This window comes from Amphiura filiformis, chromosome 3 (assembly GCF_039555335.1).
Source record: "Amphiura filiformis chromosome 3, Afil_fr2py, whole genome shotgun sequence".
NCBI classification, from domain to species: Eukaryota; Metazoa; Echinodermata; class Ophiuroidea; order Amphilepidida; family Amphiuridae; genus Amphiura; species Amphiura filiformis.
The window spans coordinates 59,464,119-59,484,554 of record NC_092630.1 but is presented as its reverse complement, the minus strand read 5'-3'; the positions used below and the strand labels follow the sequence as shown (position 1 = coordinate 59,484,554).

The 20,436-nt window shown below is 37.7% G+C and overlaps 1 protein-coding gene across 1 annotated transcript in view; it reads left to right on the top strand.

Moving 5' to 3' along the window:
* The first annotated feature begins 4,263 nt into the window (after nt 1–4,263).
* Nucleotides 4,264–20,436, top strand: part of LOC140147368 (polycystin-1-like protein 1) — a 118,593-nt gene continuing 102,420 nt past the window's right edge. Inside the window, 4 exon segments of the mRNA XM_072169145.1 lie at nt 4,264–4,443; nt 10,464–10,590; nt 16,619–16,711; nt 17,048–17,229. Coding sequence (XP_072025246.1) covers nt 4,365–4,443; nt 10,464–10,590; nt 16,619–16,711; nt 17,048–17,229 — 481 coding nt within the window. The 5' untranslated portion in view covers nt 4,264–4,364.

The following is a 20,436-nucleotide window of genomic DNA, read 5'->3' as shown; positions in this document are numbered from 1 at the left end:
AAAAAAATTGGGTCAACCTTTTCGGGCGGCAAGGGGCGGCAAAATTGAACTTTCTTCAGCCCCCGGGGTAGGAGCGGCCACGGTATGTACGCCACTGATCCCCATGCATAGACAGGCGCGTAGCAAGCGGGGGACAGGGTGGACCAGGCGGCGGATGACATGATCGAGCCGGCAACTAGTGAAACCGCCCGGCCGTATGGCATTTTCCATATACTCGGTTAGTTTTGTGGGGTTCATTATCGAACCCCAACGGTTTTAGCTTGCATTTATATTATTTATCAACATAGGCCTATTTGTTTGTGATATTTCAAGCGTTTTAAAATTTCAAAATAATCCCATTCAATTACACGGTTGACGATGAAAATTTACTGAATTTAGGGAATGCACGTCATACACCACCTGGGGTGGACGAAGTCCATGGGCCCCGAGGGTTCAGGGGCCCCGAGCACAAAAGCGAGAATTAAATAATGGCTGATAATGGAGAGCAGGGCTGGATTTTTATACCATTGGGCCAGATGGGCCCGGGTCCAGGGCCCCTAAAATTAGGGGGCCCCAAAATTGCCCTATGCATCTTTCTTTTAACCCCAATAACAACATGTTTTTGGTTAAAATAGGGCAAAATTGCACAATTTTCCGCGCTTCGCGCAAATTCAAATAGCGAAATTCATGTTGATCTGGGGCCTAAATACTAGTAGTCTGAAATTGAATTGAACAAAATATGTTAGTCTCCCGTAGTCCCCTTTAGTTAAACCAAAACTTGGCCACTGACATGAGTGCACATGCCTTCCTCGGCACGTGAGTTCGGGGCCTCCAAATTTTGGCCTGGCCCAGGGCCCCCATAAGGTAGGCTAAATTCCGCCCTTGTTAAAAGGGCCCGTACTGCTCCTTGTCCATGGGCCCCTGATGCTCTTGCTACGCCCCTGTGCATAGATCTGCAACTATCAAAATCAGGGCTCGGACTCTGTTTTAGAAATCCCGGGTCTTTCGGAGCTGCGTCGAGGGGAGAAGAGAATTTTCTTGGCTAAAGAGCTGTGTTTTTGTTCTAACGGCTCCTTAAAGGTTCTTCAAGCTTAATGCTTCTACATAGAACCATTTTCTTTGCTAAAATGAGACACGTTTTTTTTTCCTAGAATTAGAACCCCGTGTTCAGATGTTAGAACCCCAAGTTGATCGTCTTCTCACGCCGTCATATTCAAGAGTGATAAAAATCATTCACACAAAAAGAAATCATACAAATTGTGTATACTTAGATGCATTTTGTTGGAAAACTTAGGCGAATGTCTTTAGATGCTTTCAGAAATTACACATTATATATTTTCTTCTTGTGCAACTTATTACAATAAATAATGCATAAAGAGAGTTTTATATTTATTTTTTCAATGCTCTGCAATCTATAAAAGAAAATATTTAAACCACATAAACTGATAAATTGAGTTATTAATTAATGAAAGATCCGGGGAAAGATCCCCTACGTTCATGAAAGTTCATCTGTGTTGGTAAGGCGACGGAAAAAGAAACCGTTCTACGGGCCCGACCGACCTAGATTTTGAACAAATTGGGAAAAACGTTTTCCTGTACAAATGAATTCCGACCCAAATTTCGGAAATTTCAGGAACAAATTTTTTTTTTGTATTTTCTCAAATTGCAAATTATTTACAGATTTTGGTGATATTTTGGGTCATTTCCAAAAAGAAAAAAAAAAAAAAAAAAGGCCCACCGACCGACCCTACTTGAAAGGTCCGTCCGCCCGTAGAACAGGGTTTCTTTTTTCGTCGCCTAATGGTATAAATCATGATTTTGATTTAAACTTTTGATCCAAACACAAGGAATTAATTCCTAACTCGCTGATGAAAGATGGAGTATACCATCTGAAAATTCCGAGGTAGGAATTAATTCCTTGTGTTTGGATCAAAAGTTTAAATCAAAATCATGAAAGATCCCCTGTTCCCGGGCCCCTGTTTGTAAATTAAATAAATATATGTTGCATTTCGTCCCAGAGAGGAATATATATAACCAAACCAATATGAATTATCAGATTATTGTTTCAGGTTTCTACTGGCAAAAGGAGCAATCTGAAGAGTCGATTCTTTGAATTTGAACAAAAATCTATTAAAGATTATTGTTGTATGGGTATTGGATAACCAACATGACCAATGAGCGAAGACTATATAGGCTAGGATAGTACATTTGAAAGTTATACGGGGTTTGATTTACTCCCATATAGGCCTATCATTGTCAAAGTCTGTTTTAGCAAGCTCTAGGCCTATATCTGGTAAACATTCGTCTATAAAATACCGTAAAATGGGGTAACTTTGGGCACTTTTCAGAGTTTTTAAACCACTGCTTCCAAACAAAACCAATTATATTTCTAATTAACTCTTTTTTGTGACACGAGGGTTCCCTTCTACACTTGGAAGTTGAAAAAGATTTTTAAATAATTTTGTATGGGTGCCCTAGGGGTTAAAAATGACCTGACCAAAGTTACCCCGCCTTTGGGGCAACTTTGGTCACAGTATTACATTCCACGAAGGAAAAAAAAATCAAAAAAATTGATCTTCGCTGAATATGGGCAGGTTGTTGTTTTTTGTGACATTTGACACCTTGCAAAATTAATCAAACACGCATCCTTGCTCACAAATATCAATTTTTTTTTTCTGAAAAAATGTAAAAAATGCTGATTTTTGGTCAAAATCCCGCTTTTTTCGTAAATTTCAAGGAAATTACACACAAGCGACTATTATTTCTTCCACACATATTTCTTAACAAATTGACACCAAATATGACTAAAAACAACATTGCTGTACGAAAATATGACCATTTAAAAAAATATATTTGACCGACCAAAGTTACCCCGCTGACCGAAGTTACCCCATTTTACGGGGTAAGTCATGGAATAGTCATGGAATATTTCAATTTTTCCCAGCTTAAGGGTCCAGGATAGTGACGTTTGCCCAGTATTTTCGTGGGACCTAAGAGCACACCAGACATGCATTCTGAATACGAGAAATATCTTTCTGATATCAAATAATTTTCATTTTTTCAAAATTCCCAATATAATACAAATTTTATGACAAACGATTAAAAAATTATATTTTTGACATTTAAAAGTCCTCAAACTCTCTCAAAGTAAACTTTATAAATCTAATGATGTACTTTTCGTATAAAGACTAGGCCTATATACATGTTTCTCAAAAGACCTAAAATCTAGTTAAAATATACACATGTAGAAAAGGAGCATGTTAACAATTTCAACAACAAAAATTCACAATAACAGACATGAATCACTAACAAAAAAGAAAAGAAAAAAAGAAGAACTTATTGCACTTTTTTGGAAAAAAACCCCATCGTAAAACAGAAAAATATTATATTTCATTGTAGTACTTTGCATTTTCTTTGCTTTTTCTCGATCGGTTTTGAAATAAAAATAAAAATACCACTATAGGCCTACTACCAACACCAGCAACACCTGGCTGTACCTTCATCTTCAAGTAATAGTATCATGTCAAATTTATATTTTTTCATTTGCTAAAAACATGTGAAAAGTTTCGAGGAAATTATAATAATTAGGCCTACTCATAAGCCAACAATTATTATGAAATGTCGTGATTTGTTCTCTTGCTTCATAACAATCGATTGGAAGCAAATAAAGCTATTGTTATGCTCAGGCCCGTACGCAGGATTTTTTTTGGGGGGGTGCTGATTTTGAAAAATGGACTTTTTTCCAAAGGGGGGTGATTTTGTGAAATGTGGACTTTTCCCCAAAATTTGGACCTTTTTTTGACCAAAAAACCGTAAAAAAGCTGATTTTTTTGCTCGCTACGCTCGCCAATTCCTAAATGTTGGGACTTTTGGTATATTTTTGCAAATTTGGGGAGGTGCGGTCGCACCCCCCGCACCCCCCCTGCGTACGGGCCTGGTTATGCTCATTACAATGCATGTAACGGGATCAATTTACTTTCACTGTGTGGATACTTGTAGTGATTTCTTAATGGGGCGTTTTACACAAATTCCTCATCCGCGTGAAGCAAGTTAGTTATCTTTTTTTCTCAATATACCAATAAGCTCGGCAATAACTATATAAAATTAATAATTATAAACTCAGTTTTGATCATAAATAATTTAAAGTGAATTTGAAGAGAACATGAAATTTACAGACCGTTTCTTTCCGATGCGGAATGATATATGCGAAAAGTTGGGTCGCAATCGCTACCAGGTAAAAGTGTACGGAGAGACCGGAAAGTGAAGTTTGTTGTTGACTTTTCGCACAGTGAACACCGCAGAACAAGATGTCGGAAGGATAGGAAGGAGTATGCACAGTGGATGCGTAATTTCATACCAAATATGGGATCAATTATTGCTTCAAGATGAGATACTATGGGTCAGGGATCACGTCAGCACAACCCCTGGTCTTTCTGATTTTCATTCTGACTAGTTTTGGAAGAGGTATGTTGAAGAAAGAACAATTTGAGTAAGAATTTTGAAATTGCGATTAACAGGTGTACACACATCTCCATTGGCATTTGTACATAAACCATTGGTTTCAATAGTAGGCCTGCTACACTATACACTTGTACTGTTGTACCGTGTCTGTGGCTGTAGTCGTGCTGATGTAGGTTCCCTGCTGTAGTAGTGCAATGATCATGATCATGATGATGATACAATGTAATGCCTACATGCAGTTGTAACTTGTAGTATTACTACAAATTTTGAACGTTTGAGACCTTGTTGAACTTGTTCTCAAAGTCAAGTTCTTCTTCTTCTTCTTCTTCGTTAATACTGCTTAACTTCCCTTGACGAGATAACACAAGCAGCCTTTATTAGCAGGGTTGTACAGATAACACAAGCAGGGTTGTACAATGTTGTAGGAAGTGCCAACACGGTGTCCTACAGTCATGACAGTGTTTATGTTTTGGCAAGTTTGCATTTAAAGCCTTACTGTACGATCTTTTTAAATTTTTAGATTTTTCTTTTTTTCTTCTAAAATGATAATATACAATCATTATGAAAGTTCACAATACATTTGGACGCGAAAAACATTGGGAATTTGCAAAGAAACAACATCATAATCTTCACCTCTATCACTCGAAACATCTCGCACTATTTGGATTAGGATAGCGAAAAGCGGCTTCAGAGTTAGTCTCCCACGCGGTTAAAGTTTGAGTTACGCTCCCTCCACATGTGGAGGGAGCGTAACCAAGCTAGTTTTGTACGAGACTACGGTTTTGCGATCATGGCCGACATAAAGTCATAATCTAAAAAAATTATGACTTTATGTCGGACCAACAGAAAATCGTCCCGTTTGTTTCTACAAATAGGCCGAATTTGACAGCTTGCTCATAGATTTAAGTTAGAACATGTGTAAGTATTACAAATATGCCAAAAAATCGGTTTTGAAAAAAATAAAGGTAAATTCTGAAAAAAGATCGTACATTATGACTTTAATTATTTTATCTAGTGTCACTGTATCATGTGCATGTGTATGATTTAGGTATCCCAGGCAAACCTTAGTTAACACATTTGCTAGTCAGCGAAATTCGCCGGGACCGGGGCCCAAACACAATGCATATTTACATAGAAATTTGAATTTTTTTCGAGAATAGGTCGGTGAAGGAAACCTACATAAATATGTTTTCTATACTTCACTTGACCCAAATATATGATTTTTATGGTGATAATCAAGTCGCACATGGAATTTTAGAGGATTTTGATAGGAGTTCCATTAAAAAAAGCTGCTATCGCCATGAGACTAAGATCTAGAAACACCCCTAAATGCCGTTTTGGGGAATTTTGCTAGCAGAATCTTTTTGATGAAAGTCAATACAAGACAAGATGTAACTTTGTTACGGAAAGTGCTATGACAAAAATGTTTTCAGTTTTGGCTTTATTTACTCAAGGGCTTTAATTTATATGTAAAATGATGCAGTTTGATGGCAAATTTGAATTCACCTAGCATACCTATATGATTGCTAACCGGAACCTGTGTTTTCATATATCATATTTTGGGGTGAAAAATGATGTGTAATTTCATTTGCAATCATTTATGGAGCAACGATTTCTTCGTACTGACGACATAATAATTAATATAAACACATACACAGCACTTTTTGGAACTCCTGGTTGGATAATAAGCCCAATCGGCATTGGAAGTTTGCAATGCATTGTGGGACAGTTTTTTCAGTTTTGGGACACTTTATCCTTTGACCTATTGGGAAAATTAAGAAATATTGGGTTTTTGTACAAATATAATCTAAACTGTTTTACAATAATTGAAACAAATGTAAAAAAATATTATTATTATAAATTAAGGTATTTTTAATGATAACATTATGACAATAATAAGTAAATTAATAATAATTACGTCAATTTTCCCGATATGTCAGAGGTCAAAGTGTCCCAAAACTGCTCTCAAAAACCGGAACTTAGAATGGCGATTGGGCTTATTATGAGCACCCCCCGTGGTAAAATTTCCAAATGGCATGCCAAAAATGCTTCCCCCACCCCACTCGGCCTGCCAAAAATCACTTCCCTTTTTAGAGCGTTTTATTAAAAGGCGCCCGATAAATGTGTGCCAAATATCACTTGCTCCCCCCTTCTTGGCTTGCCAAACATTGCTTCCCCCCCATCTTGACTGGCCAAAAAATTCTTGCCCCCCAATTTTACCCTCCCCATGTCTCATAATAATTGCACAGCCGCTGATTTCTCACACATGATATAATGAGGAAGGAGCAAAGAGGACCATGATGTTTTGAGCTACCGTACGAATGAACAATTTTCCAGGCGCTCAAGAATCTAAATTTAATTGGATGGCAACAAATTCTCTCATTTATCTTGTCGGTAGGAGTTAATTGTACTTTAGCGGGCGGAAATGTGCAGTTATGGCCTAAAAGGGCCAAAGAAAGATGCAAATTACACTAGTACCAACTACCTATTGGTCAATTTTGTGCCTGTATTTTAAGCCTTTATCCCAGTATTTTGAGCAGTATGAGTATGCCACTGATAAATGGTGCCAGGCCCCCTGGATCTGCCAATTTAACGATTAAAAAATGTTTCAATGTTTTAATGGGAATGGATGCTAAAATTGGTGGTGTGCATCCTGAAATCTTCCGGTGACAATTATAATACTAGGCTATTTGTGAGCTATCAAATTTTGACAAATGTGAGCTCTTATTGTACTCATTTTGAGATGTTTGAGTCATATTTTGATTAATTTCGACCCATTTTCATCCTTTCAATCCATTCCTATCCCTTTTCCACCCATTTCCACTTGTTTCGATATGTTACCGTACAAGATTGACATAAATTTACTCATAGTCCTTATGTCAGAACTTGAAAGTGAATTATTTTGGTAACTTTAGTGCAATATCAAGGGCACATGGTTTAATTGCAATGCAATAGAGGAAGCAATAAAATGTTGATACTGTTTCCTAACACCAGGAAGTATTGTTTTATAAGCCAGAATATCTGGTCAATATCATGCACCTTACATCCCTGTAGGGATTTACACTCAATTCCCATGCCATTCAAGGACATTATAAGTGCTAGGAGTAGGAGTACCATAATAATATGAAACATTTAGTGAACATAGCTAGCCACTGTCGTACAAGAAAAATACTTCTGCATGATAGAAAAAGTGGATCAGTGAGGGATCAGTGACATGAATTGCTTGAAATATGTTGTCTCCTTGGCCTTGTATGTACCGTAACCACTCAAGTATAAGCCCACCTTCGGCTATACATGTAAGCCCACCCCCTATTTTTCAAACCATTCTGAGAACAAGGGTGCACTCGGGTATAAGCCCAGTGGTAATTTTGGCTTAGTTCTTAAATCATGTCAATGCTTTTCTTTCACATTCTAGAACAAATATAAAAAAATATCAGACCCATTCCATGTCAACTCCTGGGATGTGCACCGCAGCACCTCTTCAATTTTTTTCTTTTTCTGTGTGGTGGTAGATATAGATGAGAAAGTAAAATCCCGAAAATTTGAGCTTCATACTCCATTTCGTTTTCCCGTGGCATCAATTTGAAATTTAGGGGGGTCAGCGTAAAAAATGTGTTGCAACGCGAAAGACGACATTTGGAGGTCCATAAATACATTACTCTTATCCAATATTGAGCCTATTAGAATACTTTTAGCTGAGATATTACCCATGCAAAACCCCAATTTGTACATTTTGACCCCCTGAAAACCAATGTCAGACATTTTGATCCACCATCAACTTCAGGTATGTTGAAAATATGTCCTTGGACAACATTTCTGAGAGATATTGGCTAGGGGTCTCGATGGCTTCAACACATTAGTTAGGTTTGCATTGTCCATAGAGTTGTACATAAGTCATTATACATGCGAAATCAAAAATGTGTACAACTCTATGGAGTAGGCAAACCTAAGTGATGTGTTGAAGCCATCAAGACCCCAAGCCAATATCTCTCAGAAATGTTGTCCAAGTACATATCTTCAATATACCTGAAGTTGATGGTGGGGCAAAATGTCTGACATTGGTTTTCAGGGGGGTCAAAATGTACAAAAAATGTACAATTGGGGTTTTGCATAGGTAATATCTCAGCTAAAAGTATTCTAATAGGCTCAATATTGGACAAGAGTTATCTCCTACCAAAGGGCTCTGACTGGCAAAAAAATGGACAATAAAATTATTTTTACTTTTGGAGTTCTGACCCCCCAAAGTTGGTCCTGGATGGACGAAGTTGCATTTTGAGGGCCCTATATCTTTGAAAGTAAAGGAGTTACAAGTTTTCTGATGCCAGATTTGAATTCTACACAAACAAGTACCCCATGATACATACTTTTCAAAGTCGTCAAGGGTTCCTTTATACATTTATGGACCTCGAAGCGTCGTCTTTCGCGTTGCGACACATTTTTATGCTGACCCCTAAATTTCAAATTGATGCCACGGGAAAACAAAACAGAGTATGAAGCTCAAATTTTCGGGATTTTACTTTCTCATCAATATCTACCACCACACAGAAAAAAAGAAAAAAAGAGGTGCTGCGGTGCACATCCCTGGAGTTGACATGGAATGGGTCATCAGTTAAAAATTAACATTCCATACTTATAATTAAAAAAAAAAAATGATATAGATTTTTAGATGATAGAAATTGCTGGTACTTTGGGCATATTCAAATGGGACAGATTGTTCTTATTTTTAAATTAAACTACTAGGCCCTCCCCGGTTATAAGCCCACCCCCATTTTTGAAGTGAAATTGCCCATCTAGGAGGATGGGCTTATACCCGAGTGGTTACGGTACTACATGTATGTAGATCCTATGAGTTGGCCATGTTTTTGAGCTGTCATATAAAGCATAGACCCTGGAAGCACAGTGCTGGAAGATAGCTACAATGTATGACAGCTTTCACAGGGGTGTAGATTGTAGATTTCTTGTAGAAAGTGGGGGTGTGTGGGGGGGTGAAGCAGAAAAACGCAAGTCAAACAGCGTAGTGTCCAGGGGCCTGCATATTTAAGAGTGACCAGGGTTCACAGTTTGCTCTCAAATAACCGGGTCCATTTTTTTTATGCTGGACCCATTCAGATCCCATTTAGTTGAAATTTGCGGGTCCCAAATTGATTTTTGTGGGTCCAAATTGTACTTACAATGTATGTACGAAACTTCAGAAACACCCGGAAATGTATTAAAAGTATGCTGAATTCGGCACCCAAAACTTACCAAAGTCAAGTCAAATTACTCGGTAAAATATGACTTGCCGCGATCAGCCGACTTTCTCATAAAGAAGTACAATTACTACCTAATAATATGCACTACCGTACTTTAATCATCTAATTATTTGGTTATTTTGTTATATTTGCTCGGTTGAAATATATACAACTACTGCAAAAACGTGTTTTCACGATGACCCTGTTTTGTTGACATTTTTATTGTAACATAATATTTGCACAATCCGAAAAAAATTGCAAGTCAACCTCTTCCACAGTTCCCCTCAAATATCTGTGCATGAAATAGCAATGAGGTGTGTATCATGTTGCAGCAATTTTTGTAATTGTATGTAATTTATGAATGAAAAGTGAACCAATTGAGCTGGATTATCGCACAATGACGATCTATGATGATATTTTCTATTTCTTGAACATGTTGAATGGGATTTTTTCCGGGTCCAAGCACAGCTTGCTGGACCCATTCAGGTTACATAATCTTACTTTTTCCGGGTCCAGTGAGTTCAAAAAGCGTCCTAGACGCGAAAACGCGATAAACTGTGAACCCTGAGAGTGACCCTGGTTGGGGACCAGAGGGAAAAGCTTCCGGTAGCCATTGGCAAAGAATCTGTGATGGGGGGGGGGGGGATATTGCAATGGGGTGTGCAGCTGGAGCTGCCGAACCTGTGTAATTTGTCAAAATACAACGGGCCATGTTTTTGCAGATTTTTCATTTAAACCTAACAGTTCATACAATGTATTGTAATGTGATGTTAATTTCTCATTTGTTTTCAGTGAATACATGGTACATTGGTTGTGTTGAAGACCAGCCAATATTGGAAGTTCCTCAGGGACTGGTTTCTGGGTCTGAAGAAGCTCAGTGGAGTCCTGGGGAATGCTGCAGCACATGCTTGCAAGCAGGGTAAGTAACCTTTATTGTTGTCATTTAATTTCAAATGGGGTTAAAAAGCTAAAAACTATTAGAGTGTAGTACTAGGTTTACACATGATATAGGCCCTATATAGTATATATTTTTTTGTACTTTTGGTTCGTTCGCTTTGGCTCAATGATGCAACTTACTGTTGCCTGAACAATTCAAAATTCTAAGTGTTTGTGTATAAGGGGCGAGGTGGGCTTATAAACACTGCCAATGGGGGACATTTTCCAATAACAGAAAACTGGGGACATCTGTCAACCAGGATGTCCCGGTGTTGTCCCCTATGCCAGGTAGATATGTCCTACCCATAACAAAAGTTCAAAAATGTAATAATAGCAAATGTGGATTAACAACCCCTGATTTGGATAGTAAAAAATATGGAGTGTGTTTTTCTCCGGTTATACGGACAAATATTGTGTGTGTCGTTCCTGGTTGTTATTTGCATGTCCCCAATTGTAACACAAAACAAGTGGGGTGAATATGTGTGTGTGTATGGGTGAAGTGGGTGGGTGGGATGCATCAGTGAGTATCTGCTACCACAGATGTGTTCCAATATCTGTGCTGCTACCGAGGCATTAGTGTTGCGTACTATGTACATTACATACACACACAAAATCTGTCATTTTAGGGCTCATATTGAAATACCCTACCACGTTTTCACACAGAAAGAAGGCAGGATTCCCCTAGCTAAGCGCGCGCCTCAGGAAAGCTCGGTCATAAAACGGATGGATTATATGCATCAGTGATACACCCTGCCCAGGATTTTAACAAAAGAAGGCTAGCACAGGAAAGCTGCAGGATGGCGCGCACCTTCCTGTGTAAGGGAATTTCAATATGAGCCCTTAGTCATTGATATGTCGATGTCAGTTCAGATGTCATTACTCATTTTGATAATGAAACACAAGGTACGCTATTGTAGGGGGGAGGAGGAGTATGGGTGTGAGTACAACCATTTAAAACTTTAAGGGTAGACTAGTTGGTCGAAGCAACCAAAAAAATTGATTTTCATAATATCTAAATCAATATAGTATTGAAAAAGAACACTTTGATATTGTGCAATTTTTCATTCTACAAAAATCATATACTTTCAAAACTTACTTGAATTATTGTTGTTTAAGAGTTATGTACGTTTTACAATTTGATGTTGTTTCAGCCTTCTTTACAACATAACTCAAGAACCACAGGACCTACAAAAGTTTATCTGTGATATTTGAATTCTTCTACACGCTCGCTATGAAATGATTAATGCAATTTTTGCCAAAGCTCACTCCCACCATTCACAATATGCTGTGAATAACCAAAAATTATTAAAGTGTGAACTGAGAATGAGAAGCAGTGGCAGTGCCAGGGGGGCATGGGGAAATTCCTCCAGTCAGAACTCTTGCCCGCAGTAAAAACCCAAAATTACGAAAATCTCCACTTTTTACAGCAATTTTGCGTAAAATTTGTTGCTTTTGCCCCCCTGAAATGCACTTTGCCCTCCAATGCACCCCCTGAAAAAAATTACTGGCACTGCCACTGATGAGTAGATTCATCATTAATAATTGATTGATGATACAGTCCAAGTCCAACCTCTTTTTCTTTTGTGATTGGACCAAGCATTGGCCGGATACATGAATTATGTATAATCCTGCATTGAATGTTGGAAGTGATCAAATTGGGGCAACAACAAATTGCTCTATGGGATAGTAACAACACTGAGAGGTGGTATTTGAGAGCTTGTTGCAATATATCCTAAAATGTTTCAAAGCATGTAAGTTTCAAGGATTAAAAAGATGTTTTCTAATTAAGATCACACAGCTGAATAATTGAGAGATGTGTAATAATTGTAAAAGAGGTCCGGATAAGGGGGGTTGAACTGAACATTTTGCTTTGAACTTCAGTAGCCCCTCGAGGAGCAGCAAAAAATCATGTGCATGTCTTTGTATCACATGATGGGTATTCAGTTGACTGCCCAAATTATCTGTCAGGCATGTAAACTGCATGGCTCAGTATGGAATGTTGAATTCTGAAAGTAGATTATTTTTATTCTAAGAAATGATTTAACTTGAGGCAGCTTATCCAGACCAAAGTGTTATTGTTTTACAGTGTGTATAAATAATCCCCCCAAGGAAGAAATATATTCCCCACAATTTAAAATGTTTGTCTAAAACTTTTCATTTTGATGGGAGCTGGGCCAAATTGTGATGAATGATACTCATTTTGTAATCTTGTTGATTATTTGGACTTCCATTACATTTAGGACACTTTTGACCTGTTTAATTTGCTTGCTTTTTTGCCATAAAACTTTTTGAAAATTGTAGGCTACAAAATGTATCTCATGGTTTGTTAGGCGTATCATGGGTGTGCTCAGAAACCTTTAGTCCTGAGGGGCAGAAATCCCCCAGCAGAATGGCTAAAGTTGCCCAAAAGTGGCAAAAAACCCAAACCCTCCCGGGCACGCACCTGCCTGTGGTACAGTGGTAGTGAAACCTGGTGGAAAGAAGTTACACAGCTGCTGATTGTATTTGTGGTGAAAAGTATGCAAATTCAGTGGGTAATTTGCATAATTTATGAAAATTATTGCAAAACCTTCAAAATGTGATACTTAGCCTGTTGGACAAATGCTCTGTCAGGTCCAGGCCTTGAAATATGTTTATTGCCTAAGAGCTCTTTTTTTTTTTTTTTGAATTTTGACCAACTTCACCAGTCCAAAAATATTTGAAACCAGGCTTTTTAAGATTTTGTTTTTGAAAATTTAGCATTTTTTGACCATTTTTGGTGCATATTTCTTGAAAAAAAAAAAAAAAAAAGTAGTTCCTAGATATTTTGATCTAGTTTTTTATTAAAATAAAAAAACCTTTTTGGGCCAAGAATTTTTTGTTACGTTGACCAAAAAAAGTTTGGAAATTTTTTTTTCTCAAAAAATGAGTAATTTTGGCCAAAATTTGATCTCACAGATGAATTCATCAAGTCTTTGCCATTCTAAAAATGTATACTTTTATATTCTTTAGACCAACAATTTAGCAGTTATTATGAGGCCCAAAAGTTTCCATAATTCCAGGGTTAAGACCACCCTTAAGGTCAGTTTTTACAAAAAAATCTGCACAAGTGCACAATTTATTCAAAAAATTTTCACTTCAAATAAATCCTGGGTATAGGCTTGAACATAGTAATCTTTTTTGATTAAAAGTCCTTTGTTACACCCTGTACAAGTGTAATATTCTACAAGGGTGGTAATAATTGGCGCCAAAAATAGTTTGGCATTCTTGATTCAAATTGAACCATGTAGACCTGGTGCATAGTTTGGATTTGACCGAGATTTAAAGTAATATTTTGTCTAGATAATGAAGGTAGTTTGTTCAAACTATCAGCTAAAGTAGAAAATTAAGTCTGTATTTTGTGTATTTCAATGTTATTGTGATTTTAAGCTCTTTTTGTCAGTTTTTGAGTTTTAAATTAAAAAACAATTGACACTCAAGTTTCCAATCTGAAGTGTTGTACTCTAAATGTTTTAATTTTCACAGAATATTAATGTTTGTGGGTTTTTTTGGCACTCAACACAGCTAAGTATGTGAAAATAAAAATTGTGTGAATATGTTGTTTTGGCAAGGTCTAGGCCTGTGTACACAAACTCAAAATTATCAGCGAAGTACACAATGTAGTTGAAATTAGGCGAAGCACAAAAAAATTACATAATGCATATTATTTAGAGATGAAACGTTTTTCATAGCTTTTTCACAGTTTTGATTGAAAAAGGGGGTTCATGTACTTTTCATTGTTAGCACTACTAAAAACTGAGAGCTCTCAGCCGAGCCTTCAACTGAAGCGCTTTACATGTAGCGCGATGCAACGTATCTGGATGGTATACTGAAAGCAACAGAGCCCAAAAGTAGTGCTATCATGAAGCCACATTTAAGCGGTTTTCTTGCTTGTTCAGTAATGTCAGAGGGCCTGTCACAGTCTCATCGGCACTGAACAAGTGCTATTCAGAGACCACATAAAATATAAAATGACAAAAATTACTTTTGTAGACCTCATGAAAAAGTTGCACTCTATTATTAGATGTGTGAAGGTACTCACTTGGGACAAGTCACAACCACCTCCCCAAGTCTTGTTTCATGGCAATTAACCTATTTATGTATACAACAAGGGTGTTTGTTAAACATGAGTCACATGGAAACATATGAGATGGATGGTTAAATCATGGACTACATGTACCCACAGTAAAGTGAATGGGCATGCATGGTGAAATTGGTTAGATATTAGATCTGATTTTGGGAATTTTGAAGAAATTTCCTTTGATGTCATCTAGGAAGTTCAAATTAGAAAAACAATGTAAATATCTAGGCATTCATTCATTTTAAATTAAGGAAGGAATTCAAGATTTTAGGAAGAAAAATCTACAGCCCAACTTAGCTTGTCCAGACGTCATAGTTCCTTGGATTGTAACACCCTCTAAAAGCTAGCCACTGGAGCCCATGGTGACTGGAATGCAATTATTGTTTAGTGCCCAAGAAGATCTGCCACATTTATAGCACTGGACCAGTGAAATTAACACATTTTTCAATGCAACATCTAACCCTACCCATGGTTTATTTGCTATCGGAAGGGAAAGAAGAAAAGGAGAGAAGGTGAAGAAAGAAGTCACTTGTTACCCCGGGATTCGAACCCGGGACCCCTCGCATGCCACGCACAGGATCACCGACATGTAGCTACCGAGGTTTGGCTGCCCTGGGTAGCAATTCCCTGATTGCGTCATCAAGTCACGTGGAATGCATGCACGCAGAGTGGTTTTAATAGTGAGCTTTAGTGAGACTCAGTAGGGTTAGGGTTAACCCTAACCAGTGTCCGAAATAAGGAAAATCTGGAGGTTATCCCGAGGATAACTAAAGCATAAATTCTGCTTGTCCTCAATACATTTTGGTTGTCCCCATAATGTGTCATACTTTTGGAGGTAAAATATAGTGATTGTCCAGGGGATACTTGTACATAGCTCAATATGGTTGTCCCCAGTGATTTTTGGACAAGAGGATAAGTACTTATTTCGAACACTGACCCTAACCCTACACATGGTTTTTTTGCTATCCGAAGGGAAAGAAGAAACGAAAAAGGAGAGAAGGTGAAGAAAGAAGTCACTTGGTACCCCCGGGATTCGAACCCGGGACCCCTCGCATGCCACGTACACACTCACCGACATGTAGCTGCCGAGGTTTGGCTCAAATTAGCTGCCCCAGGCAGCAATTCCCTGGGTATTTATGACTTGGGCTGATTGCGTCATCAAGTCATGTGGAATGCACGCATGCAGAGTGGTTTTAAAATAGTGAGCTTTCTAGGAAAAACATTTAAGCATTGGAAGGATTACTTTAAAAAAAATGGATGTATACCAGGATCGTATTCTGATTTGTGAACCTTTAATTAGCATTCTTTTGGATACCTCCATATTTGGTGTTAACCTAATTAATTATTGATACCTGTATGTTGTTTACGTTGTGACGTCATTAGAGCTTGTCACTTGTCCAATGCGAAACACAACAAACATTTGCACTTTTCTTTCCATACTGTTATTTAGTGAAGTACCATCATATAGCGGAAGTGTTAGTTTTTCATGTTAGGAAAATATTTTTGCCGATGATCCCATGTTGACAATGGCTAAATAAGCTGTATTTGGTCTTGAAAATGTCCTGCAATTTGTCCTCCATTTTTATTTTTTTAGACGACTTGAACTTAGTCGACTTGCTTACCAGTCGTTTTTGTTATCCTATTAACTACAGTTTGCACATTGAAAAGTGAACTTTGGCATACGTGGTGCGAAAATTCTTGCCCTACCTTTTTTGATTCATTTACCTGCACGTTTCAGCCGGGACGGTTACATTTGCGGCCATGCATCAGAATACTTATGACCAGTTCTACCTGTTGTAGAATTCTGTTGGAACGTCACATAATTGCATTGCTCCAGGACCATCCAGACATTAATTCATGTGAATTGTGAAGTCTTTGTGAAATCTAACCCAATTTGTTTGTTTTTCTACAGGTTTCTATATGCAGCTATACAAGGTGAATTCACATGCAAATGTTCCAATAGTAGCAGCTTACCCATCCTAAATGAGGAGTATTGCAATAACATGTAAGTTATCAAGATTGAGTAAATTCAGTTGGTAGTATAAATTTATCAATAAAAATTGATGTCTGTAAAGGCCCTCATATTCAATATGCACGAAGACATGCATACAGGGCATCTCTGGACTCTGGTACCAGAGCTAGTTTGGGTTCCTTCGCTTACTTGCAAGGATTGGGTTTTACCAACAGTATCCTTTTTGAGGAAGTTTAGATACAGCATTCATTTCGCTTAACAAATTTGATAAGGTACAAAACATTGTGATGTTCAGATATACTGAATGTGTCAAAATCCCATATAACTTATCCAGCATCCTCATGTCCTCATGTGTTTTTTTCTCCACAGTTGTGATACCGGAAGCAACCAGCTGCCATGTGGGGGTGATGGCACCTTGAGTGTTTACTCTGTTAAAGGTCCATATCTGCTTTCACTGAGACTAGATAAAACCCAGTCTCTTATACAACAGGAGACAAGTGTGCTCTTTGAAGCCAAAACATACCTGGCACAGGAACCACAGGAAGATGATGGTATGTATAGCTTTGAACTTTGTTCTAATATTACTTTTTGTCAAGTTCTCTTTTTCTGTGCATACTGTTTCTATACTAACTTTAAAGGGGCAATTTGTGATCCACAGCCTCATTCCATCACTTTTCTAAAAAATGTTGAGATTTTTATACTGCTGGAAACCTCTGGCTACATAATATTTGTGTACAAATTATTTCTTGCAGATTAATTTGTTTAGAAAAAGTATCGTGAAATATGAATTACGTTCTGGTATACCAGAACTCAATTTAACACAGTGGCCTAGTTGGAGTAATGTGATACACATAATCATGTATAAATCGCAAACGCAAAATTGGAATCAACTGACATTTTGGGAACAAGCTTTTTTCATGGATATCTACTGGAAAATGTTATAAAAAGAGGATGCTTGGGCACGATCACAAAATTTTAAGTGCAAGATTACTAGAACTTTCACACAGTTGTGCTGATGATGACTTTTAGATTTTTCCAAAAGTGACTAAAAGTTCCATCGGAGTGAGAAAAGATTGCTAGAGTGAAATAAACGTCTAATTACTGAGCTTGGTATGAGTGGGCTTTAAAGCCGAATGAAGTGATACATAGGGCCATAGAGTGAACATCAAGCATAAAGTCATTTGAGAGTGTCACTATTTTATAAATCATTTAGAATATATAAACAATTTACTCACAGAATAATTTTAGTAAAAAGTAATTAAGTTTGCAAAACAGCACAAGTTTGTCATAAAAAACATGTCAACATAAGAATAGAGACATTTTTATGCAATTTTAAGTGTTTTTGTTGGTGCCTCTGTTAAATTGCCCTAGGATAATGCACTAGATGTCCAGGAAGTTTACAAAGCCTGGAGCTACTTGTAAATGTAAGTCCTGTATAATGGAATCTGTTGGTGTTACCAAAACGCTTTAGTAAAATTATGTTTTTTTAAAGTCATCTCCCTACACGAAGTTCAATGACTTATCAGTGACCTTAGTGACACTTCAGGCCAGAATGCTATTAAGGTTTTAAGGGGATTTACAAGAAAATTAAAATTAAGTGCCGCAGATGTTATCTCAAACCAGCAAATATATAGCTGCACTTGGTAGTGTTTTGCCAGTTGATGATTTGTGGCAAGTTTTGGGGACTTTTTTTGACCTACTTTATCACCACCACACTTGTGATTTTCTGTCTATGATTAGGCCTATAATTGGGCCAAAAACCTAGATTTGTTGCTCAATAATTTCTCACCATCATAAATTATAGTATTGGATCACTTTTTAACAGAAGATTTGTCTTCATGCAAGAATGCTAGTCCTTTGTGGGGGATTTGGTTAAAAATGTGAGGATATCTCCAGAGAGATTCTAAACAAAGACATTTCTCACCTGATAATTAGAACATCAGAAATTGAAATCAAATTTGTGTTTATTTATTTATAATGAGATCTTTCTGATATTAAAAAGACATTTTGGGAAGATTAATTGAAATGAATGGAAGTGAGTGAGGAGATAATTTTCTGAATATTGTAAAAAGAGATACATGTATTTGTATGTAGTATTCATGTTATGGTTGGTATTATTGTCCGTGTTATGTCTGACTCTGAGGCAGTATTAATAGTATTTCAACTACATAGTTAGGGGAAAAAGTTCACTTTGGTGACCACTCTCTGGCTAGTAAGGTTTGACGATTGATTAGACTTCTATGGACCATTTAGAAAAAAATAGCCACCATGTCCCTCATGAAAATCCCGGCATTTTTCGCTAGAGGCCAAAATCCAAAATGGCCGCCACCACCATTTTGAAAATTTTAAGTTTTGAACCAGAGCACCTATAATCATGCACAAAGACACTTTTTCGGATATGTCGAGTACAAGGATTCCGATTCTGACATTAGTTTGACATTACGGCATCATTTTCACCCAGAAATCCAAGATGGTGGCGGCACCATCTTGAAAAATTTAGTTTTGAACAAGAGGACCTTAACCCCAGATAAGCGACGTAGACCCCAGATAAAGCAGTCTAAACCACAAATAAGGCGCCTTAACCGTAAATAAGGAACATAAACCCCAGAAAAGACATCTAAACCCCACATAAGGTGCCTTAACTCTAGATAAGGGTTGTTAACCCCAGATAAGGGTCGTAAACCTCAGATAAGGCATCTAAACCCAAGATAAGGCGCCTTAACCCCAGGTAAGAGACGTAAACTCAGATATGGCAGTCTAAACCCCAGATAAGGCGCCGTCTGGGTTTTACTTCTCTTATATTAGGTTTATGTTCCTTATTTATGGTTAAGGCGCTTTATTTGGGGTTGGGACTGGTTTATCTGAGGTGTACGTCCCTTATCTGGGGTTATGGCGCCTTATCGGGGGTTTAAACTGTCATATCTGAGTTTACGTCTCTTATCTGGGGTTAAGGCGCCTTATCTTGGGTTTAGATGTCTTATCTGAGGTTTACGACCCTTATCTGGGGTTAACGACCCGTATCTAGAGTTTGGGCACCTTATGTGGGGTTTAGAGGCCTTATCTTAGGTTTATGTTCCTCATTTAGGGTTAAAGCGCCTTATTTGGGGGTTGGACTGCTTTATCGACGGTCTACGTCCCTTATCTGGGGTTACGGCGCATTATCTGGGGTTTATATGCCTTATCTGGGTTTAGACTGCGATATGCTAAGGTTAAGGTATCTTAGCCACAGGTAAGGAACGTAAACCCAGGATAAGGCCGTCTAAACCACAGGTAAGGCGCCTTATCCCTAGATAAGGGATGTAAACCCAAGATAAGGCAGTTTAAACCCCATATAAGGGACATGAACCCCAGATAAGGCGGAAATGACACATTTATGCTTCTGCTTTCATTCAAAAAATCACATTTACGCTCTACCAAATGGGGGCCATCTTGGATTTCTGGGCAAAAATTATTTTGTAACGTCAAATTAATGTCAGATTCGGATTTCTTGGGGTCGACTTACGGAAAAGTGTCTTTGTACACTATATTAGGTAATCGGGTTCAAAACTTATTTTTTTCAAGATGGCGCCGGCAGCCACCATCTTGGATTTCTGGGTAAATATGAGTTCGTAATGTCAAAGTAATGTCTAATTTGAAATCCTTGTGGTCGACTTATCCAAAAAAGTGTCTTTGTACACGATTTAAGGTCCTCTTGTTCAAAACTAAATTTTTCAAGATGGTGCCGGCCACCATCTTGGTTTTTTGGGTGAAAATGATGC